This window comes from Phaethon lepturus, unplaced genomic scaffold (genome assembly GCF_000687285.1).
Source record: "Phaethon lepturus isolate BGI_N335 unplaced genomic scaffold, ASM68728v1 scaffold14362, whole genome shotgun sequence".
Taxonomy (NCBI): Eukaryota; Metazoa; Chordata; class Aves; order Phaethontiformes; family Phaethontidae; genus Phaethon; species Phaethon lepturus.
The window spans coordinates 99,950-119,105 of NW_010524192.1; the positions used below are offsets into that span (position 1 = coordinate 99,950).

Genomic DNA, 19,156 nt, shown 5'->3' on the forward strand with positions numbered 1-19,156 from the left:
ACTTCTTCCCCATTGGTTGCTCCATGGGCCATAAATACATCTGTGTATTATTGTCTTTTTATGTAGCTCACAATTTGATAAGCTACTGCTGAATTTGGTGCCCAAGTATGAAACATTTTGTGGAATGTAAACTCTCTCTGGGCTTTACTTTGCTTTCCCACATCATCTCCTCATCTTTAATATCAAGATTTATGTAACTTGAGAAAATACTCTGAAGAGTAGGTAGCAAAGCAGATGCTATGTGTGTCTGAGGCAGGACAGTGGCAAGCAGGTTCAGGAAAGAAAGAGAAAAAGGAGAGACCACTGCATCAGAGTGCTTGGAGCTGCTTTTCTGAAATTCAGGGCATTGTACCTTAGCTTCAGGTAAGAAGATGGTAAACATGGGTATGTTTGCTCTGTTTCTCTGGGTAGTCCTAAGACTACATTTTCTAACTGTTTATACCATTGACAGAATGCCTTCTGGGCTGGTTCTGACTGAAATGCAAGCTACCTATAGTATACATTTACCTCCAACACACCATGCCAAGCCTGGATGCTTTATTATTGCCCATCTGTAGGCACCATGGTGCATGGCTTACCAGACAGATAAGCTACTCCAGGGTCTTTGCACAGTGGAAGGTGTATGCAGGTAACCTGCAGGGAAAATAAAATGCAGGAAACAAATCTTCAGGAGTCCTAAGCACCAGATCATTTCCAGCTCAGGTAACATAGCCTGGATCCCCTGTCACCTGTGAACTCAGGCAATGGGCAGCAGTCTGACCCTGCTGTTTCTGTAGCACTGCAAAGATTAAAAGTCCCCTAGAGACTGAGTATATTATTTTTCATTGGCCAAAAAAGCCCCACTGGACTTATTCTTTATGATTGTAATTATATCAAATTGTCTGTTTGATACAGGGTCCACCTGGCCCTCCAGGTCCAAGAGGTCCCCAGGGTCCTAATGGAGCTGATGTAAGAATTAAGCTTTTTTTTTTTTTTTTTTTCTTTCAGTAATTCAGTAATAAGCACTATATTTGGGATAACTAACATCTTTTATCATTGTAGGGTCCTCAAGGACCCCCAGGCTCAATTGGCTCTGTTGGAGGTGTTGGTGAAAAGGTGAGTGTTGATACTGTCCTCCCAGAAAATTTTGGAATATTAATATGAATATACATTTTGATTCTTTTTCGGAGCTATACAGATATGTTACAATTCCTAAATATCCTTCATTGACCTAGTAATTGTTAACAGTGATCTAGCTATACTCCTAATGGCTGACTTACCATGGTTTGTTTCTTTATTTCACGTTGTACATCACAAAAAATATTTAACATTCAGAGGAAAGAGTTTTGGAGCTGAAGAGGTAGTTTTCAAGTGAAGGATTAAAGTAAGGTTATGGTGATTTCCTTAACTGTATTTATGCCTATAGTAACATTATTGACTTCAAGTATATCATATAGCCCCCTATATGGAATGTTAAGAATACAAGCTATTATCTAATGTATCAGTGGTAAACATATCTGTGAGGTGAAGCAGACCTAAAGCATCAATATATATCTGTTCCTTATACAGATAGATACAGTTCCAATAAAGTCAAAGGTTTGAGGATGATTTGTGCTGGTTGAAAACCTGACTTAAGACTGATGCTACATGACATTCATTTGTCGAAATTCCTTTCATTGCTATTTTCAGTTCTCTATTCAGAAAATTTTCTACCAGTATATGGTGTGGGGGTTTTTTTTTGAATGTCATATCTTACCCAAAGAACATGTCAGATAATATATTCCTTTTTCTTAGAGGAAAAATATTGTATGCAATAGATGTAACAGCTTTTTTTGTGTGATTTCTTTGAATCATCAGTGTAAACTATTATAAAATACTGAGCAAACACAAAAATTAAAAAGAGAGTTTCTTGAAATTCCTATTTATGTTTACTTTAACAAGTTAGATTACCTCAGCCATATCATATGTGTAAGCCTAAAAGCATTTTGCTGCAATGTTGCAGATTTAATATGAATTTTGTCTTAATATGAACTTTGGGTTTGGAAACAAGATTTTGAAAGGAGCATAAGGTGAAGGAAACAGAATAGAAATATATTCCAGGCCACTATATAAATAACTTATTGAGGAACTATGTAGATTGCTCTTGAGTATTTAAATATTTGCCACAGAATATCATATGTATTCAAGGAAACACTGGTGTCAATGAATCCTGGAAAAGACATCCCCAGGAATGTCAGAATTGGTAGTTTTTCAGAAAGCTCACTGTATTAATAACTTTTCAGACTGTGAAGGAAGTTTTCTATTTTTCTTCTTGTCCCATCACATAATGAAATGCAGAGGTACCTTTTCCCTCATCTTCCTCATACACCATTACTGAACTTCAGCACTTCAGAAGTCTTAACTTCCGGTCCCTTTCATTTATCCATATGTTCTCTTTGACATGGTGTACCAGTATTGTACCTTTAGGTACAAATCCATCAGATCTATGAATTTACAAATAATGACTCAAGTACCAGGTCAATCAAAATCACTTATATTTGTCATGATCTTCTTCTGGATCACTGTCCAAAAGCAGGTCACTCTGCTTCACAGACCTTTTAGGTATTTCTTTTCACAAGATATGGAAGTTGACATTGTTTTCATTTGTATGACTAATAATAAAATTAAAAAAATTAATGAAAATCTGCAGTTCATCCTACAGTATCTTAAAAGTTTCTTGTTCCTCTGCGATAATGAAAGATCTTTCTTACGATGCTCTTCAATATTGTTGACATCTACCATAAAATTTTGGCTATATGTCTGTTTTTTTTACTAAAAAGTTTTTTCTTTAAATAAACCTTACTTACATTAGGGCCATGTCAAAAGGAATCACCAACTTCGTATCAGTATGACCAAACTATTCTTTTAATAGAATCTTCAAATGTTTCATGATTTTTTCTACATACCCATCAAATAAATCACTTACCAGTGCTCTGGGATGTGATGAAGAGAGTACTAGAATAATGTAGTATAATATATGGCTTGATGGAAAAATATCCTACTTTGTCTCCTTTCTTTGTCTTTTGAGATCAAAAGGTACTGAGCCCAAGCAGATGAAAATACCAACTTTATACTGTAGTTTTTTCCTGGTAGCCTGCAATGTCTTAAGCTGACAGTGCTTCATTGCATTCCCTGTTTCTTAGGATGTGTCTCTGAGCATCAGCACACCTCTTGGTAGCACTGGCATTCTTGTGTCTTCAATCTTTTTTACCCATAATTGTGTAAGACATACAAAACATGATGCCCTCCTGCTTGACTGCATTATTAACAAGGATATTCCCTCTAATCTCCCAATTTTGTGACATTGTTCCTCCAGCCTATCTTAAAAGAGAGCTTGGTTTCATGAAGAGCTACAGGATTTGTTTTTTCTCTCTGGGAAGAGTACCAAAAATGCGTCTGAATGTAAGCGTTGGTCAAGATGGCAAAAAAAGTTATTGAAAAAAGAGAGTCTGTATGTCAGCTGAATACAGAAAAAAATGGGCACCGTGGGAAGAAAAATTCTTCCAGTGACCACTAGGGTACTGAGAAAAATGTTTATTATGAGAATACTACATCCAGGGTAGCACCAGTTATATTCACAGAATCACAGAAACACTAGGTTGGAAAGGACCTTCAAGATCATCAAGTACAACCATTAATCCAGCGCCACCATGTCCCCTAAACCATGTCCTGAAGTGCCACATCCACACGTTTCTTGAACACTTCCAGAGATGGCGACTCCACCACCTCCCTGGGCAGCCTGTTCCAATGCCTGACCACCCTCTCAGTGAAGAAATTTTTCCTAATATCCAATCTAAACCTCCCCTGGCGCAACTTGAAGCCATTTCCTCTTGTCCTATCACTAGTTACTTGGGAGAAGAGGCCAACACCCTCGTCGCCACAACCCCCTTTCAGGTAGTTGTATAGAGCAATAAGGTCTCCTCTCAGCCTCCTCTTCTCCAGACTAAACAACCCCAGTTCCCTCAGCCGCTCCTCATAACACTTGTGCTCCAAATATTCCAGCATATTCACTGCTTTAAAAAGAAACAGCTTGTATAATATTGTGGCCCACTGAAGTCAATAGGAATTTTGCCATTGGTTTCTATCACCTCTTTAATTTTTACTGTTCTGTGATCAAATTATATTCCAGTCATTTTGTAAAAACATTGACTTATATTGAACTTCATACTCTTTTGTTTCTCCCTGTAACTCTCTTATGTGATTTAGAATCCCCATTTGTGATAATCAGCCCACCAAATTTAATTCAGAAACATGAAATTCAGCCTGTTTATCACTGGTTGTCATTTTTATTTCCTCTTGCTTATTTCCCATATTCTCTGCATGCACACAGAGAAGCTTCCAAGTATATTATTTTGGAAGTTTTTGTTTCTTCTAATTACAATCCTCCTGCTTCTCATGTTTTAGTACATGTCTACTTAGGACACCTTCCTTCTTAATTTCAGTTCTATTTAATGAGTTCTGCAAGCTTAGAAATCATGAAGAGTTGTTTTGCCAGGAAGAGTTCCTGCAATGGGAGGACACTTCATACTTTTAAACAAAACATGCTTTTTCTCTTTTCCTTTTCTTCCCACATACTTTTTTCCCCAATGTTTTTCTTATTACATCAGCATACTTTGGCCTCTGCACCACTTTCAGGAAAGACATATCATACTACAGATAATGCAATGCAGCGCTGGAAAAACATTTTGGCATCCTCCCTACCCCTGCTGAGGAGTGAAATAGATTTGCTCACTTTCATATTTGAGTTATTAGTCTAGGAGATATTTTGTCATTAATACTGGGGTTTCAAAGTCCCCTTATCTTCTGGTAAATTACAAACAAATTTTGTCACAGAGACATGTATTTTTAACTAGCTTCTTGTTCCCTCCGCTGTACACACAAAGGCCTAAATGCTTAAAGACATCTGCAGTACAAATGTGCATGTAGCCTTGCATTATAAATGCCAGTAGCCTTCCTGGAGCAGTCTAGAAGTCTTGAGACTTACACTCGACCAGAAGCACTTAAATCCAGCTTCCACCCAGAGATTGTTCTCTTTGTTGTGCTTATAGTTAAGAGGAAGTGGAAAAACAAAATGTAGCAACACATGCTTATCTCTAAGTTGATATCAAAGGCCTAACATGCAGATATTCTAAATACCCAGTAAGTTGCTCATGACTTCTCAACACTGGGCCTTAGATGCTTTACAACATCTAAGAATTTACTATACAGAGGAAACAGAACAAGTAACATTAACCTCACACTTATCTTCCCCAAAGCCTAATAAAATAAGTTTGCCTTTCTAATTTAAGCTAATCTGTGATAACTGCACTGAGTATTGTGTCGTTCTTCCATCCTATTTTCCTTCCACAGCATGTGTTAAAGTGGCAGAATCAATGAGTAATGCAAAATGAATGTCTGCAGAACCTAAGCATTCTTTCTGTAGCCTCTAAGAATTTAAATGTTTTATTATGTGAAAAAGTCTGATGTTAGATAGCCACTACACTCATATGGGTTTATAGTCCTTCCTGCTATATCATTCTAAAATAATTTTTAAAATAGTACACTAATGAGGAGTCCAACACAGTAAACAAGTGAAATCAATAGTTTACATGCTTAATCAGTCATTGATTTATATTACAGATGGAAGTGAGAGGACAAAATCAATTGAGTATTCTGGCCCTGAGTTTAAAAACATGTCTCATAAGTTTGCACAGACATATTTGTGTGCGTATAATTTTTCCACACACCTGTGTTCAGACAATTGCTAAGGTACTTAATCAAGATGTGTCCATGACAGTTTATGCTACCTGAATATCTGTCCTAAGAAATTACTTTTAATAACTTTCCATGATTCACTGACTGTGATCTCTTTTCATCCTTCTCCATCTCTCTAAGATGGTTGAAAACATAAGCCCTCCTAGAAAATAGAGCACAGCTTTAGAATTTCTCTCTTGATTAGATTTATCTCTCCACATAGCCATAATATATATAACCCAGTCACATATGCATACCTATGTGGAAAAGAATTGTCTTCCAGAGTCACAATTTTTCTCTTTTTTTCTATTTTGTGAGCATGGCAAAAAGGAGCAAAAGTGTAACTGAATCCTTTTCACAACCCAGTCAGTTGCAAAGTTGCCTCTCATTCTTACAAAATCACCATGTCCTGGAATTTAACCAAAAGGTAGCAGCCTTCCATCCACTCTGTCTCTGTGCTTTGTATGGACAGTTCTCTAGAGCTGGTCACAATAAGGACTTCTAAACTACTGTCCTTAGCCTGATACAAATCATTCTGCTTACTTAATTCGAGGAGACTTTCAGACTTAAACATGTCCATGAAATGACATGACTTTTTGTAGTTTAGAATTTCTGTCTCCGCTTGTTGAAATTGTCAGAGGAAGGCTTTGCCTAAGAAAGACCACACTAACTTTTAAAAGATCTGACCTGATAACAAAAGATGGAAAAAATTTCAGAGGTGGAATAAATGTATTATTTGATCATAAAATCTATTTCCCAAAAGAACATGAGATACTTCCCATGGAGAAGGTGCATCAGATTCTGAATTAATGCCATCCTTACCAGAAATGCAAAGACAGACAAGGGCAAACAATAATCTACAGATTGTACAGTTTTTAGCAGCTATAAATATGCACTCTGTAAATATATATCAGCTACAATCTTCTCTATCAAAACATTGTTTAACTCCCTTAGCTGTCTAAAACAAGTACATACTTCCATAGTACCTAATATTTGGAATATAAAAGTCAGTGTCAGAAAAAAAAAGGACTGCACACAGGGAAGAGTTACATTCTTTAATAGAGCAATGATTTAGAAGTATTAATATGAAATGAAACTTCAACTGTTCTCATCTTTCACAGATGCTCTTTAAGGGAAACATCTTGACATTTCTTAGCCCTTCCAATTTTGCTATTGTCCACACTGCTGCTTATTGGGGAGTTACTATGCAATAGAGCTCATGTAGGCTGCTTGCATCTGCCAATTTCAACATGTATGCTATCGCAGGGACCCCAGAGATCCCAGGAGCACAGTGTTCCCTCGTTGTCCCCATGTCTAAGTCAATATGTCAGAGAAAGCCCATCTTTTCTCTTGTTGCATGATATCGTATAATGAAGATGTATTTGTCAATGGAAGGGGTAGAAAGTGAATTATCATAAATTACAATGTAATTAGGCAGAACAGCAGAAAAAGAACTTACTCTCTGAGAAGCTTAGAAGGGGATTATACTGGCACAGGTACTTGTCAGGCAAGACTTGGCACAATTAGTGTTCTTATGTCACTCATTTAGTTAGTCCTGCAGTGGGGACACCTGTTGAATGGGTCTATGTTGTGGACTCTATTAGATATATCTACTAACTTGAATAACATCAATTTGTTTGCTAATTCCAGACCTCATTCTCTGTTACTATATAAATCTAATTTGATTGATAGTAGGCATGCACAAAAAACCAATACTGACGATGCTGCACATTCAGTAAACCCTGTGCAGAGACTAAGGAAATGAAGATTATGAATTTTCCTAGAAAACATACTTAATGCTTATTGACCTGAAGTAGCCAGTAGACTTTTTTTAAAAAATAATGAATGCGGTATCATAGAAGCAAATTAATATTAAGTACTAAGAGGGATCATTAGTTTTTACGATTACTGCAAATTTAAGTATGTCTAATAAAACATATCACAGTTTCTAAAGGCAAATTCACCCTTTAAAGTGCCCTTTCTAAAGGACATTTTAATATTGCTCCTAAAATTGTGGTAACCTGTTAATTATCCTGTTCTGGAATTCAGCTGGGTACTCAGATCTTCTTCCATTCATCCAATGTAATAATTACGTTAGGCCAAATTCTGGACCCTGTGAGGCCACCGTGCTGCCATTAGCTTCTATGAAAAAAAAGTTCAGTAGCTACATCATAAGACTTGTTTAAAATTAATATTTTATGATTTATACTTTTATACTGTCTGCATGGAAATAACAGGCATGCATGTTGTATTAATTGAATGTCATAGAGTGAAGAGAGGCATGCAGATCATACAGGGTATGAAGGATACACAAATTTATTCCAAATCTGTGTTTGAGTTCAGTAGAGGGGATTGGCTGAAATGCATTTTTAGCACTTAAGTACTTGTTTATAGGCATAATTATTGGTAAGGTTTATTTGGTTTGGAAAAAGAATATATGTGGGGGAAAAAATCCTTTGGAATAAAAATATATAGTTCTTAGCACTTCATGACAATCACAAAGCAGATTCTGTTAATCCTTTCACAGATGTGTGTGTTTGTGATGCTAATAGCTAAATATTCTATTAACAGAGTAGTTTTCTATAAAAGTTTATTTATCAGACCACTGAGCTGGAAAATAATCAGTCATAATAAACTTCAAAATGAACAACTGCAAAGACAATATTTGAGCCAATATTGTGTATTATCTCAAAAAGAGACTGAATTATCTTAAACATTCACTTAATAGTGTATAATCTTGGACTTGCACAGATTTTCTTCATATGGTGGTGTCCTCAAAGCCACCTGCTTTACTAAATTTCCATCACCAGTAAATACATAGTGTACACTGTTGTGGCCTGTGGTGAAAGTTTTACTGACTGCTATGCTATTATTTTATCCTTAGGTTTTTCTTTATATAATTTTTTATTCTAACTGTAGCTATAGCAATAATATCTTCACTCCATTGACATTCATTTCCAATTAGTATTCTCTTATTTGGAGAAACTTGCTTCCAGGCAAAATGTATCTTCTAGAGAAAAAAACATGCACAGGCAATACACTTCTTTGGCTTTTCTGTGACTTTCTGAAAGATGACAAACAGGAAACTTGCAGTATATGGTACAATAAAGGGGCAGACCTTACAATGCCCAACAGGAAGATTAGTCTCCCTGGTTCACTAAAAGCTTAGGCTGATACATTCTCTCATATATATTTCAGATTCCAGTTCTGCAAAACTATATGTAACTCAACTCCCTCTAGGCAGGCCAAATAAAAGATAGTTCCTGGAAGCTGCTCACATGAATAAGCATGAGATTCATATGTAATAATGAAGCAAATTCATAGAAATATTCTCCCTAATGACTCATCATTTTATGCTCACACATTCATAGGGTGAACCTGGAGAAGCCGGTAACCCTGGACCTCCTGGAGAATCTGGAACATCTGTGAGTATTTTGGTTTTGTCCTACTATGTCACCTTCATTATGGTGAACTAAGGTATCTGGTAGTGCTTACTTTAGAAAGCATTTAATCAGATTACTTGAGTACTTGTGTACATTTTCTTTAAATTTTCAGTGAAGAAGTTATACCTTTAAAATGCAATTTATTTCCTTATAATTATAGCCACATCTTTTACTAACAGCTAGAGGACAAAGCTGAAGACTTTCTAAGAGAGTACCTGTTTTTTTCTTCCAAAAGTATTAACTTTGATATGCATGCTTTTCTCCCTGAAGACAGTTCATTGATGCAAACTGGGTGCAGATGTTGGCACTCGACCCAACATTCACAACTTTTCCAATCTGACAATGAAGTCCTAATTTCCCATTCACATGCCAGCTTTTACTCATGAGTAACATTGCCCAGGTCTGAAAAACAGTTTTGCCATTGTAATCTTTTTTTAGCCATTCAATTTCCAGGTGACATTTTTGTGTTCATTTGTTTTTGACAGGGTCCGAAAGGTGAAAGGGGAGAAAAAGGTGAGGCTGGTCCACCTGGAGCCGCTGGACCACCAGGTGCTAAAGGACCTCCAGGTGATGACGGGCCTAAGGGTAACCCAGTAAGTGAGCTTAATAATTCTAACAAAAAGCACTGTGAAGCACTGCTGAAGTTGTGCTACATATAGAACTGTATATAGATTTCTACATTTGAACTAAATTCACTAGATGAATTTAAAATCAATTTATTTTATTCACATAAAATATTTGTGATGTTCAATGGATGACACACTCCTTTTTTTTTTTCCCTGATTTATTTAGGGTCCAGTTGGTTTTCCTGGAGATCCTGGTCCTCCTGGGGAACCTGGTCCAGCTGTAAGTATAGTTAAAAAACAGTTTTAAGTCCTAGCCTTGGTTTGCACCAAATTCTAGTTAACCCTGCCTCTTTCTTGTCTGGAACTGAGGTTCTGCCTGTAAGATCTGTTGCTTTTCTGTTCATATATTTCTTAAGGCTTAAAAAAAGGTTTAGAAATCTTTTAAAAATTTTGAAAACTAGTATTTTTAGGAAAATGCTCTGTAGAAAAATAGTGCTTTTATATTTGCATATGAAACTAAGTTATTTAATTTAGCTGAATTTTGTATTTTGTTTATTTTCCTCTGAATTCTGTAGGGTCAAGATGGTGTTGGTGGAGAGAAGGGCGAAGATGGTGATCCTGGTCAACCTGTGAGTTCTTGCTGTCGTTTTATTTCAGCTGCATGTTCTCTCCAATGCTAAGAAAGTATCTTTTGCTGAATCAGTAGTTTCTATACATTCATACCCTTAAAAATATTTTCTAAATGTATGCTTTTTCTGTTATACTGAAAAATCTATTTAGTTCCTTGCAGAGATAGAACTTGCCCATATTCTAGTCACAAGCAGAAGCAAAAGCTCCATTTCTTTCAGAAGTAGAAACAAATGGTTAAGGATTTGTGTGGGAACTGCTGAAGGCCACTAAAAATAGAGCAACTCTGAGCATAAGTAAGGAATGCTGCAGCCAAATAATCTTCACTAGCCGGCATGATGAAATGAAGCAAAACCTTGATGTTTCTGCTTTAAGAAAGTTACGAACTATCTGAGCAATACCCATATTACGCATCGAAGTTCTTATATTTCAGTAATACCCATACTAAACATATTTTTTTTTTTTTTTAATTGCAAAAAGATAGGGTTTCCATTTTGGAAAGTCTCTTTCTACCTTGGAAGTTCTGATTATCAGGGAGTTATCCTATACACTATGGGTTCAAAATGAAAAATGCTAGTACATTGAACATATGGTTGGAAGTAAGTTATAAACTGGGGTTTACCTGCGAACTTCAAGAAATTAGTATCTGTATGTCTGTCTTAAATACTTTTAGAGTGTTTTTTTCCTGAAGAAAAGCTTATCAAACTGTTCAGCAACCCTGAAATATTTAAGAGTATCACAGCTTACCAAGATGGAGTAGCCAAATAGCTATCAGTGCACAAAAGATTTTTCAAGGGAAAGCCACCCATGGGGCAGCTAACTCACAGATGTAAGTGAAAAATTTTAGCAAAAGTGACAACTTAAGCACCTGAGAAAGCAAGAAACTTCTTAATGGAGTTAGGCAGTAGGCTAAGACCGTTATGTTACTTCTGTGCAGCCACTTTCTGGTCTGAAATGTTTTGTTGCAAACAGGAAGAGGAAAAAAAAAAGGTTGCATTTTAATTAGTATCAAAAGCTGTTAAAAATATCAGAAGACCACCCTAAGATTGTTGATTAAGCGGGTATACTTCTCTGTGTGTATTTATGGTACTTAGTTTCTGTCCATTGAAAGGGGACAATGTATTGCAGGTGTTTGTTGCATATGGTAAGGGTAATAACTTTATCCTCTGTTACCACTGAGCTTATAATTTTCCATTGAAGGGTCCACCAGGTCCTTCAGGTGAAGCTGGCCCACCTGGTCCACCTGGAAAAAGAGTAAGTAATTTCTCATTTTCTCTTGTATATTTTTCTTTCTGAGACACTATGTCCTAGAAAATTTCAACTACTTGTTTTCCGTGTTGTGACATGCCATATATGATGTTTGAAGTTTCTTTTAAGTAATGTAATGGGAGAAATGAAGAAATAGAAACAGCATAGAAAACCCCTTAACGTGGGTTACGTGGAACATAGGAAGAAAAATACATGGGGAAGAATGTATTCCTTATCTATAAATGTGCTTTTTCTTTTCACCCAAGTGAATTCAGTGTCTGCTGAATATAGCCTGCTAATAGGAGTGAGTGTGAGAATAATAAAAGACAATCATCCTCAGGCACATGACTGCTGGCAGGGAGCAGGAAGGATGTGTTGCTTTGGTGTCTTTAGCCTCTGAAATAAAATAATTTCAACACAGCTTTTGTGCAAACCTATGTCATCCCCTCTGCATACAAAATTAACAAGCAGACATTTCTGTAACTTATGAAGCCATTCCATTATTTCCAAAGTCTCTGAAGCTTCACAGGCTTTACAAATACAGCTAATCAAAACCAGTAAATAATGTTACACTTACAGAACTGTAGTAGATGCATCAACCTTTAGGTCTGCTTCAGAGAGCAATTAGATGCAGTTTTTACACTGTAAAAAAACAAGGGAGGGGGCATCATTAAATGTAAGCTGAGAGCTATTTAACAAAGTGTATTAAATTGCTTTATTTAATAGGCTTGAGTGAACTGACATGCCTAATTAGTTTTATCTATTTTACACAATGATCTATTTGCTCCACCAACTTGCAAAACATTTATAATACCGTAAAGTATTATGGTAGTATTAGCAACCTTATCACTAGAACTAAAATACTGCTTGATTGAATATTAGCAATTAGTATGTTTCTTCAACATCACATTAGAACTTCCTACTTTATTTTACAGAAAGGCAGTAGCTCATTCCGAACAGGTCAGATATATTGCATCTGATTGTATCTAGACAAAAAACACTTTAGAAACACAAATACCATGTCACCTGTAGTTTGACACATTTCCAACTTAGAGAAAATGTATGGCTAAATATTGCCGAGTAATCCCATTCCTGGATTCTGAAGAAAATACTTTGTAGAATGAAGATTCTACATTACTTGAGTAACTGAATATATCAAGCTTGTGGAGAGTCTGTATTGTGTTATACCAGAGAGAAACAGTGAAGGATTGAAAGCTTCATACTTTGCTGGCAGAATGAACATACAACTGATGAAAACTAATGAAGAGCATTTTTATGGTAGAGTCTATTTCAACAAAAAGCCCTAACAAGTGTCTTTTCATCCAGATTAAGCAGGACATACCATTTCAGTAGTAATACCGCTGTCTATGGAGGTGCAGCTCTGGCTATACTACTAGAAAGCAACGTTCCACTTAATTTTTTGTGTTTTTCTGTCTCTGAAATGACAAGCTGGCAGAGCTCAGGATTCATACTTTTAAGTCTAGTCCCTTGAGCTCCTCAAGTGTACAGTCTCCTTACTTATTCATTTTCATTCCCCTCTTCCTCTGTATTTTGGAACTGGCCTAAACTCAGTTTCGCTGCCCAGTCTTATGAAATTATGTTTGTTAGCAGGTTTCAGTTTTAAGCAATCTATGTCTAGTATTGACCGTTACAAAGAGGTTCCCCCAGCTTTCCCTGGGAAGAAAATTCTACTGAAAGACATGGACATAAACAGAGTTTTCACATTGTATCTAAGAGACTTCAGCTACAGGTACATACTTACAGTGACATTCAACTGTCACATGAAGTCCAAGAGTAAACTATTTTTCCTAGTTATTGATGGGTAACAGTAACAGGATTACTATTATTTGGTGAGAAAGCAAATGCCAAAACTGTTCTACTGTGGTGCTCTAAAGCCTTTGACAGTAAGTACCACAGCCTTGCAGACTGAGCAAGGGTCTCATGGACAAGCAGTATGGTGAATTTCTTTTAATACCACTTAGAAAGTACATGTCAGAACAATAAGCTGGTTCCAGATTCCTACTCTGAAGAGGTAATATTGACTAGCATGCTAATGACCACTTAGCTGAAGTCTAAATCGAAATAAAAGGCTAAATCTATGGATGAAACAAAAATGGATCATTACAGCATCCACAAAATGTGTACCTGAATGAATATATTTACTTTTCAGACCCAACGATTGCTCTTCCAAAAAATATTTCTAGCACTGCCTTTCAGAAAGTCCTAATACCAAAGATACGCTGGTCTCTCCCTTATAAAACTGCAAGTATCTTCAGAATGAAGTCCTATGTTCAGATGAATGACTAGATTAAATATATATATTTATAGGCCAAAAAAATAACCTACAAAGGGCAAACCTTGTGACATAGTTATTGATAAAGTCTCTCAATGTGATTACATATATTTTTATTTTCTTAAAATTTTCATTAAATCATAATTAATATTTTACAGATCCTGATTTCTGAAATGATCTGTGCACGTACCAGATAAGATAAATACATGCTCAGAAGGCTTTATACATCTATGTAGTTATGGTTATTTTCTCTCTTGATTGAAAATGCACAGAACACCTAACAATACGTCTGATGAAAGAGACATCATTAACAGACTAATGAAATGTCGTAATGGTTTTCTGTGTTGGAAATCATGTTTTTAGTCAGATGACAAGACAACTATAAACACCAGTTTAAATTATTTTAATGAAATATGAAGAGGAGGCAAAAATGTCCAATAGGTTCACATGACAAAAATTGAGGACAAGTTTGGTTCTGTAAGACTTCTTTTGTCTTCTCACTTCTGCATACAATGTATCAGGCAATATGTCCAAATTTGAACTGTAATAATCACAAAAATCGCCATGGTAGCTGGGGTGGTGAGTGTTGAGAGATATGCATCAATTGAAAATTATTTTTACTGAGATCTTTTCTGTCAGTTAAAATTTACCAGACACTCCAGCAACTCAAGTGTAGGAAGGTAAGACAAATAATAATTAGCAGTCTTTCTCTGTAGAAGCACCATCTGTGCCATGCCAGCAATCACAGCCTGTTAGAAAGAGCAGTTCATTTAGCTGCTTTGCGCTTGGTGCAGCATTGGCACTGTTTGATAATGAATACACCCTCTTTGTTTACCAATCATGATTCATTGTATTTGTAATTTAGCGATCACAATGTTTTTAGCCCTGCTAGTTCATGCTGCAGCTGCATTTTTAGATTATTCAGAGACTTATTTCTCAAATATAGACTACCACACTCAACCCCCTTTCAGTTTCTTAGGTAGGGTAGATTATCATTCATAACGGAACTTAAATGAAAGGAATTTTCAAGCAGTAAAGAAAATGGTCATGTAAATTAATTCATGTAAGGAAAAAAAAGTCCCGTTTCTAAAATGTTCCTGAGTTCATTTATATACCTGCTAATCATTTTTCTTGTTATTGTTGTGAACTGCAATGCACCCAACCAATTACAACCTACATAAAGGGGTATATGCATCAGCGATTATTATTGGAAGAGTAGCGATTTAAATTATTCTTCCTCTTTTAAAGAGTCAGAAACTGGACCACCCTGCCCAGGGCTTTTTAGCTTCTCTGTATTTTGAAGAGGTAAAACTAAGTCTTTTACCACTTACAGCTCTTAAAAATACCAGAGAGAAGAACCTGTTGATACCCACAACAAATGACCAAAGTCCACTGTGGGTAATTTAATTCATTTTGCATTAGCTTTGATGGAAAGCCTGAACTATCTCCGTTGGCCAAAAGGTTCATACAGTACTGCAGATGTTCAGTTCCACCCTGGAGAAAGCTTCATTTCAGAAACAAATGAAGGATCTTAAGATTCTTCTATGTAAATAGTTATGAAATGAATGTAATTTTCCAGGAATTAAATTAAAACTGGTGGAGTTGCTCAAGGTATGTGCCAATAGTAGTGGATGGTGAAATACAGCAGGCTATAAAAAAGTTTGGGCTAAATTCAGCTCTAGTATAAAAAATTGCAATTAGGTCAAACTCTGGTCGAAAGCCCTGAGCTCAGAAAGCATACAGGTAGATGCTTGACTGGAAGAACAGTTCTTGCCTGTAAAATTAAGAATATGTTTTAGTGCTTTACTTTTAGGGGCCTGCATTTTTTTGTTTATTGTTATGAAGTAACAAGCAGTAAATATGAAGTAAAAAGCAGTAAATAAATGGAAGTGGTTGAATCTTTCTTGTTGCTGGTCCTTAGAACATTTTTTTTTTCTATATAACAAACTGCTGGTTGCATTATTGAACAGATGAATCTCACAGAGTAAGTTTTAAGATTCAGAAAATCACCTCGTATTTGATCATAGTCACATGTCTTTCCTTTAAGCTGCTCATCGGTTGGCAAGAAATAGCTACTTGTAAAAAAGACATTTCCCAGGCTAAAAATTAACCTTGTAGGAAAACAGTTGGTCCATTATCTTGAGTGCCTCTTTTCTAAACGAAGTGTATATGCAAGAACCATTTTCAGAGAGTACATTAGATTCTAGATACTGCTTCTTTTCATAACTGAAGCTATGAATATGAATTCTCTGACCTGAAAATCAGCCCTTGATGTTTTGGAGGAGAAAAATGTCATTTTATTTTTCGCTGAAACCTTAAGAGGAGGAAGGATGGATAACATCAGGAATAGGTAGTCACAGAGTCTGCCAGACCACTGCAACTCCTGTTTTCACAGAATCACTAAGGTTGGAAAGGACCTTCAAGATGCCATTAACCCAATGCCACCATGTCCCCTAAACCATGTCCTGAAGTGCCATGTTTTGTAGAGGTTCTCTATGTTCTCCTGCAGTACTAAGTTCTACCTTCTTAATCAAACAGGTTTTGTAGAGCAATAGCAGGAAAGCTGATACCAAGAGCTAGTTGTAGTCAGTGTCTTTATTTCATTCCTTACAACTTCTAGTCATGGGATTTTTTTTTTTCATATTTACTGGATAATATTAAGGCATGTGTAGGTTTTTGGCTGTCCAAATGTAATCAAAAGGCTTACTGACCTCATACCTGACTTAAAGAAGTTTATGCCATTCTGTGCATTGTAGAATGACAGGCCCTTTTGGAAACTGTGGATAAACTACAGTGAATAGATAGAAGCCAATGCAAAGCAAGTTTAAAACTGTTATTGTATATGTAAATTAGTATTGTTATTTTGCTTTTATACCCTGTTTAGATTTTTCCAAGCTATTTATTTGTTTCTTAACTGCATCATAGAGGTGTTAGGTGATATATATTCTTTTAAATAGCCTAAAATCCCAGAAAAATCTTATAAAGAGAAAAAGAGCTGATAATGACACAGTGGGATTTTTATCCTGTGAATAAAATGTCAAGAAAGAAATTTAATGTTCTTTTGTTAGCATTTACTACTTACTAATACAGCGGAAATTGCACATTCAGAATTTTTTCACTGGTAATGTTTTAGAAAACTGAGATTATGAGCTCAGTCTCCATCTTTAACAGGGACCTCCTGGAGCAACTGGTGCTGAAGGCAGACAAGGTGAAAAAGGTGCAAAGGTAATACATTCAAGATTTTTTTTCAGGACCATTGAAATGTAAGCTATATATAAATGAAAAGTAAATTGTTTATTATGCACTTTAAATTGGTAAACCGTAAAATCCAAACTAAGACCCAGAATTGGTAGCAATACATAATGGAGTACATGGTGGATTCTCACCAGTGCAGGCCCAACTTAGCTCACCCCTTCAGAAAAGCAAGATGAGCATGCTTTGCTGGCACATCTTTTATGAACCTATCAAAATTTTGTTCAGAACACTGTTTTAGAATAGCTTTTCAAAAAATGGAGTGAGGAAACTTTGCTCTCACTTTGCAACTTGTATATCCCTACAGTGCCCATCTTAGTCCGCTGTTCCTCTTTGACCTGTTGCTTATGTTCTTCCTAGGGTGAACCTGGTGCAGAAGGGGCTCCTGGAAAAACAGGTCCAGTTGGTCCACAGGGACCTGCAGGAAAACCTGGCCCAGAGGGTCTCCGGGGCATTCCTGGGCCTGTGGTAAGTAAGCGGAGCATATAATAATATTTTAAATGTTGCATTTCTTGCATATCTCCTGGTAAAGCAAAGTTTGTGTTTTTTATAGGGAGAACAAGGTTTACCTGGAGCACCAGGTCAGGATGGCCCTCCTGGGCCTCTGGTGAGTACCCTTCCTTTCAGTACCAAAAAAGAAAAAGCACCTTTTAAAATACACCATTAACATATCTGTGCATTTACAGAAAAATGAAGGTATAAGTCAGTTCTTAGCACAAAGTTACTATTTTTCTGTGCTGGTAAAATCTGATACATGACTGCCTTCATTTTACTGCTCTACTTTAGTAGGCAGCTGTGCTAAATGCTGCTGAGTTATACTAGCTAAAAAGTGGAACAGGGCCGTGTAAAACCAAATTCTGGAAATCCCCTGAATAGAAATAAAAATAAAATGAATGAAGCTTACAATCAAAATATCTACTTCTGTCCCCACATCAGCAATGCTTAATACCGCAAATAATTTTGTTTCTATAGCAGTGGTAAATTTTGTACATCCACTGATTTTAATGACTGCTAGTTTAGGAAAACATAATTAATAGGGTAAAAATTTAGATCATATCTATTTCTTAGAGAATGAAAAAATTAAATCTGATGTAGGGCCAAAAAACTTCTACCAAAAAAACCCAACATGCTAGTTTTATAAAAATGAACTGCAGCATCATGTCTGTTGTTCATTGTGGCAGTCACAGGAAATACAATCCATGATTAAAGTGTTTAGAAGGGTCTGAATGAAAAAAGCTCCCAGTTTCTAGGGCATACCACAGTTTTGCTCTGTGTTAATAATAAGAAGAAAGCAAGGGAAGGTTATAGATGACATATTTATCAGATTATATCATTGTTTCTATTTACACTTGCTGTTTTAGTGCATTTTTTCTAATAAGCTGAAAAAACAACACCTTGAGCAGAAATTGCACAATATTGGTGTTCTTAATCAGCGTTATGTGCAGAAATTCGAATCTAAACTATATGGCCAGCAAGTTAATTCTTCACGTGTCAAGCAAAGGTGATCCAATTTAGTGGAAAGATCTCATATCCCTTGCTCTCCAAACTCACTGGAGTTCACCTCTTATCACAGTTGATTGACACACTGGGAAGAAAAAGCTTCAAAACACAACATGGACTGTGATAGTTTGGTGGGGGGAAAAAAAAAAAAGTATTACACTCTCAAGGCATTTTACAGTGTGCAAGGAGTGGTACACATTCGCTGCTATTTTGTCCAGAAGACTAACTATGCCAACATATACAGTCAGATTACTTTAGAAGAATAGGGCAATAAGGAGCTATCCTGTACTTCAGAACTTCTGTTCTTAAAGGGGAAAAGGAAGGCTGTGAGGAGGAAGTGTGAAGGAAATCCTCTGTTCCTTTTCCTATATGGCTTTAGAAGGTACAAAGGATACAGCTCCTTGGGTAGTCTTAATACTGAAAGTTTTTGCGCTTAAGCTATATACATGAACTAAAAACCTTTCCAAAGAGCATTC

General features: G+C 36.2%; 1 protein-coding gene across 1 annotated transcript in view; it reads left to right on the plus strand.

Moving 5' to 3' along the window:
* COL11A1 (collagen, type XI, alpha 1) overlaps positions 1-19,156 on the plus strand; it is a gene marked incomplete at its 5' end in the record, with an annotated part of 123,912 nt that overhangs the window by 92,026 nt on the left and 12,730 nt on the right. Inside the window, 10 exons of the mRNA XM_010282362.1 lie at positions 895-948; positions 1,042-1,095; positions 9,123-9,176; positions 9,680-9,787; positions 9,987-10,040; positions 10,336-10,389; positions 11,588-11,641; positions 17,100-17,153; positions 17,541-17,648; positions 17,734-17,787. Coding sequence (XP_010280664.1) covers positions 895-948; positions 1,042-1,095; positions 9,123-9,176; positions 9,680-9,787; positions 9,987-10,040; positions 10,336-10,389; positions 11,588-11,641; positions 17,100-17,153; positions 17,541-17,648; positions 17,734-17,787 — 648 coding nt within the window. The remainder of the gene's footprint in view (positions 1-894; positions 949-1,041; positions 1,096-9,122; positions 9,177-9,679; positions 9,788-9,986; positions 10,041-10,335; positions 10,390-11,587; positions 11,642-17,099; positions 17,154-17,540; positions 17,649-17,733; positions 17,788-19,156) is intronic.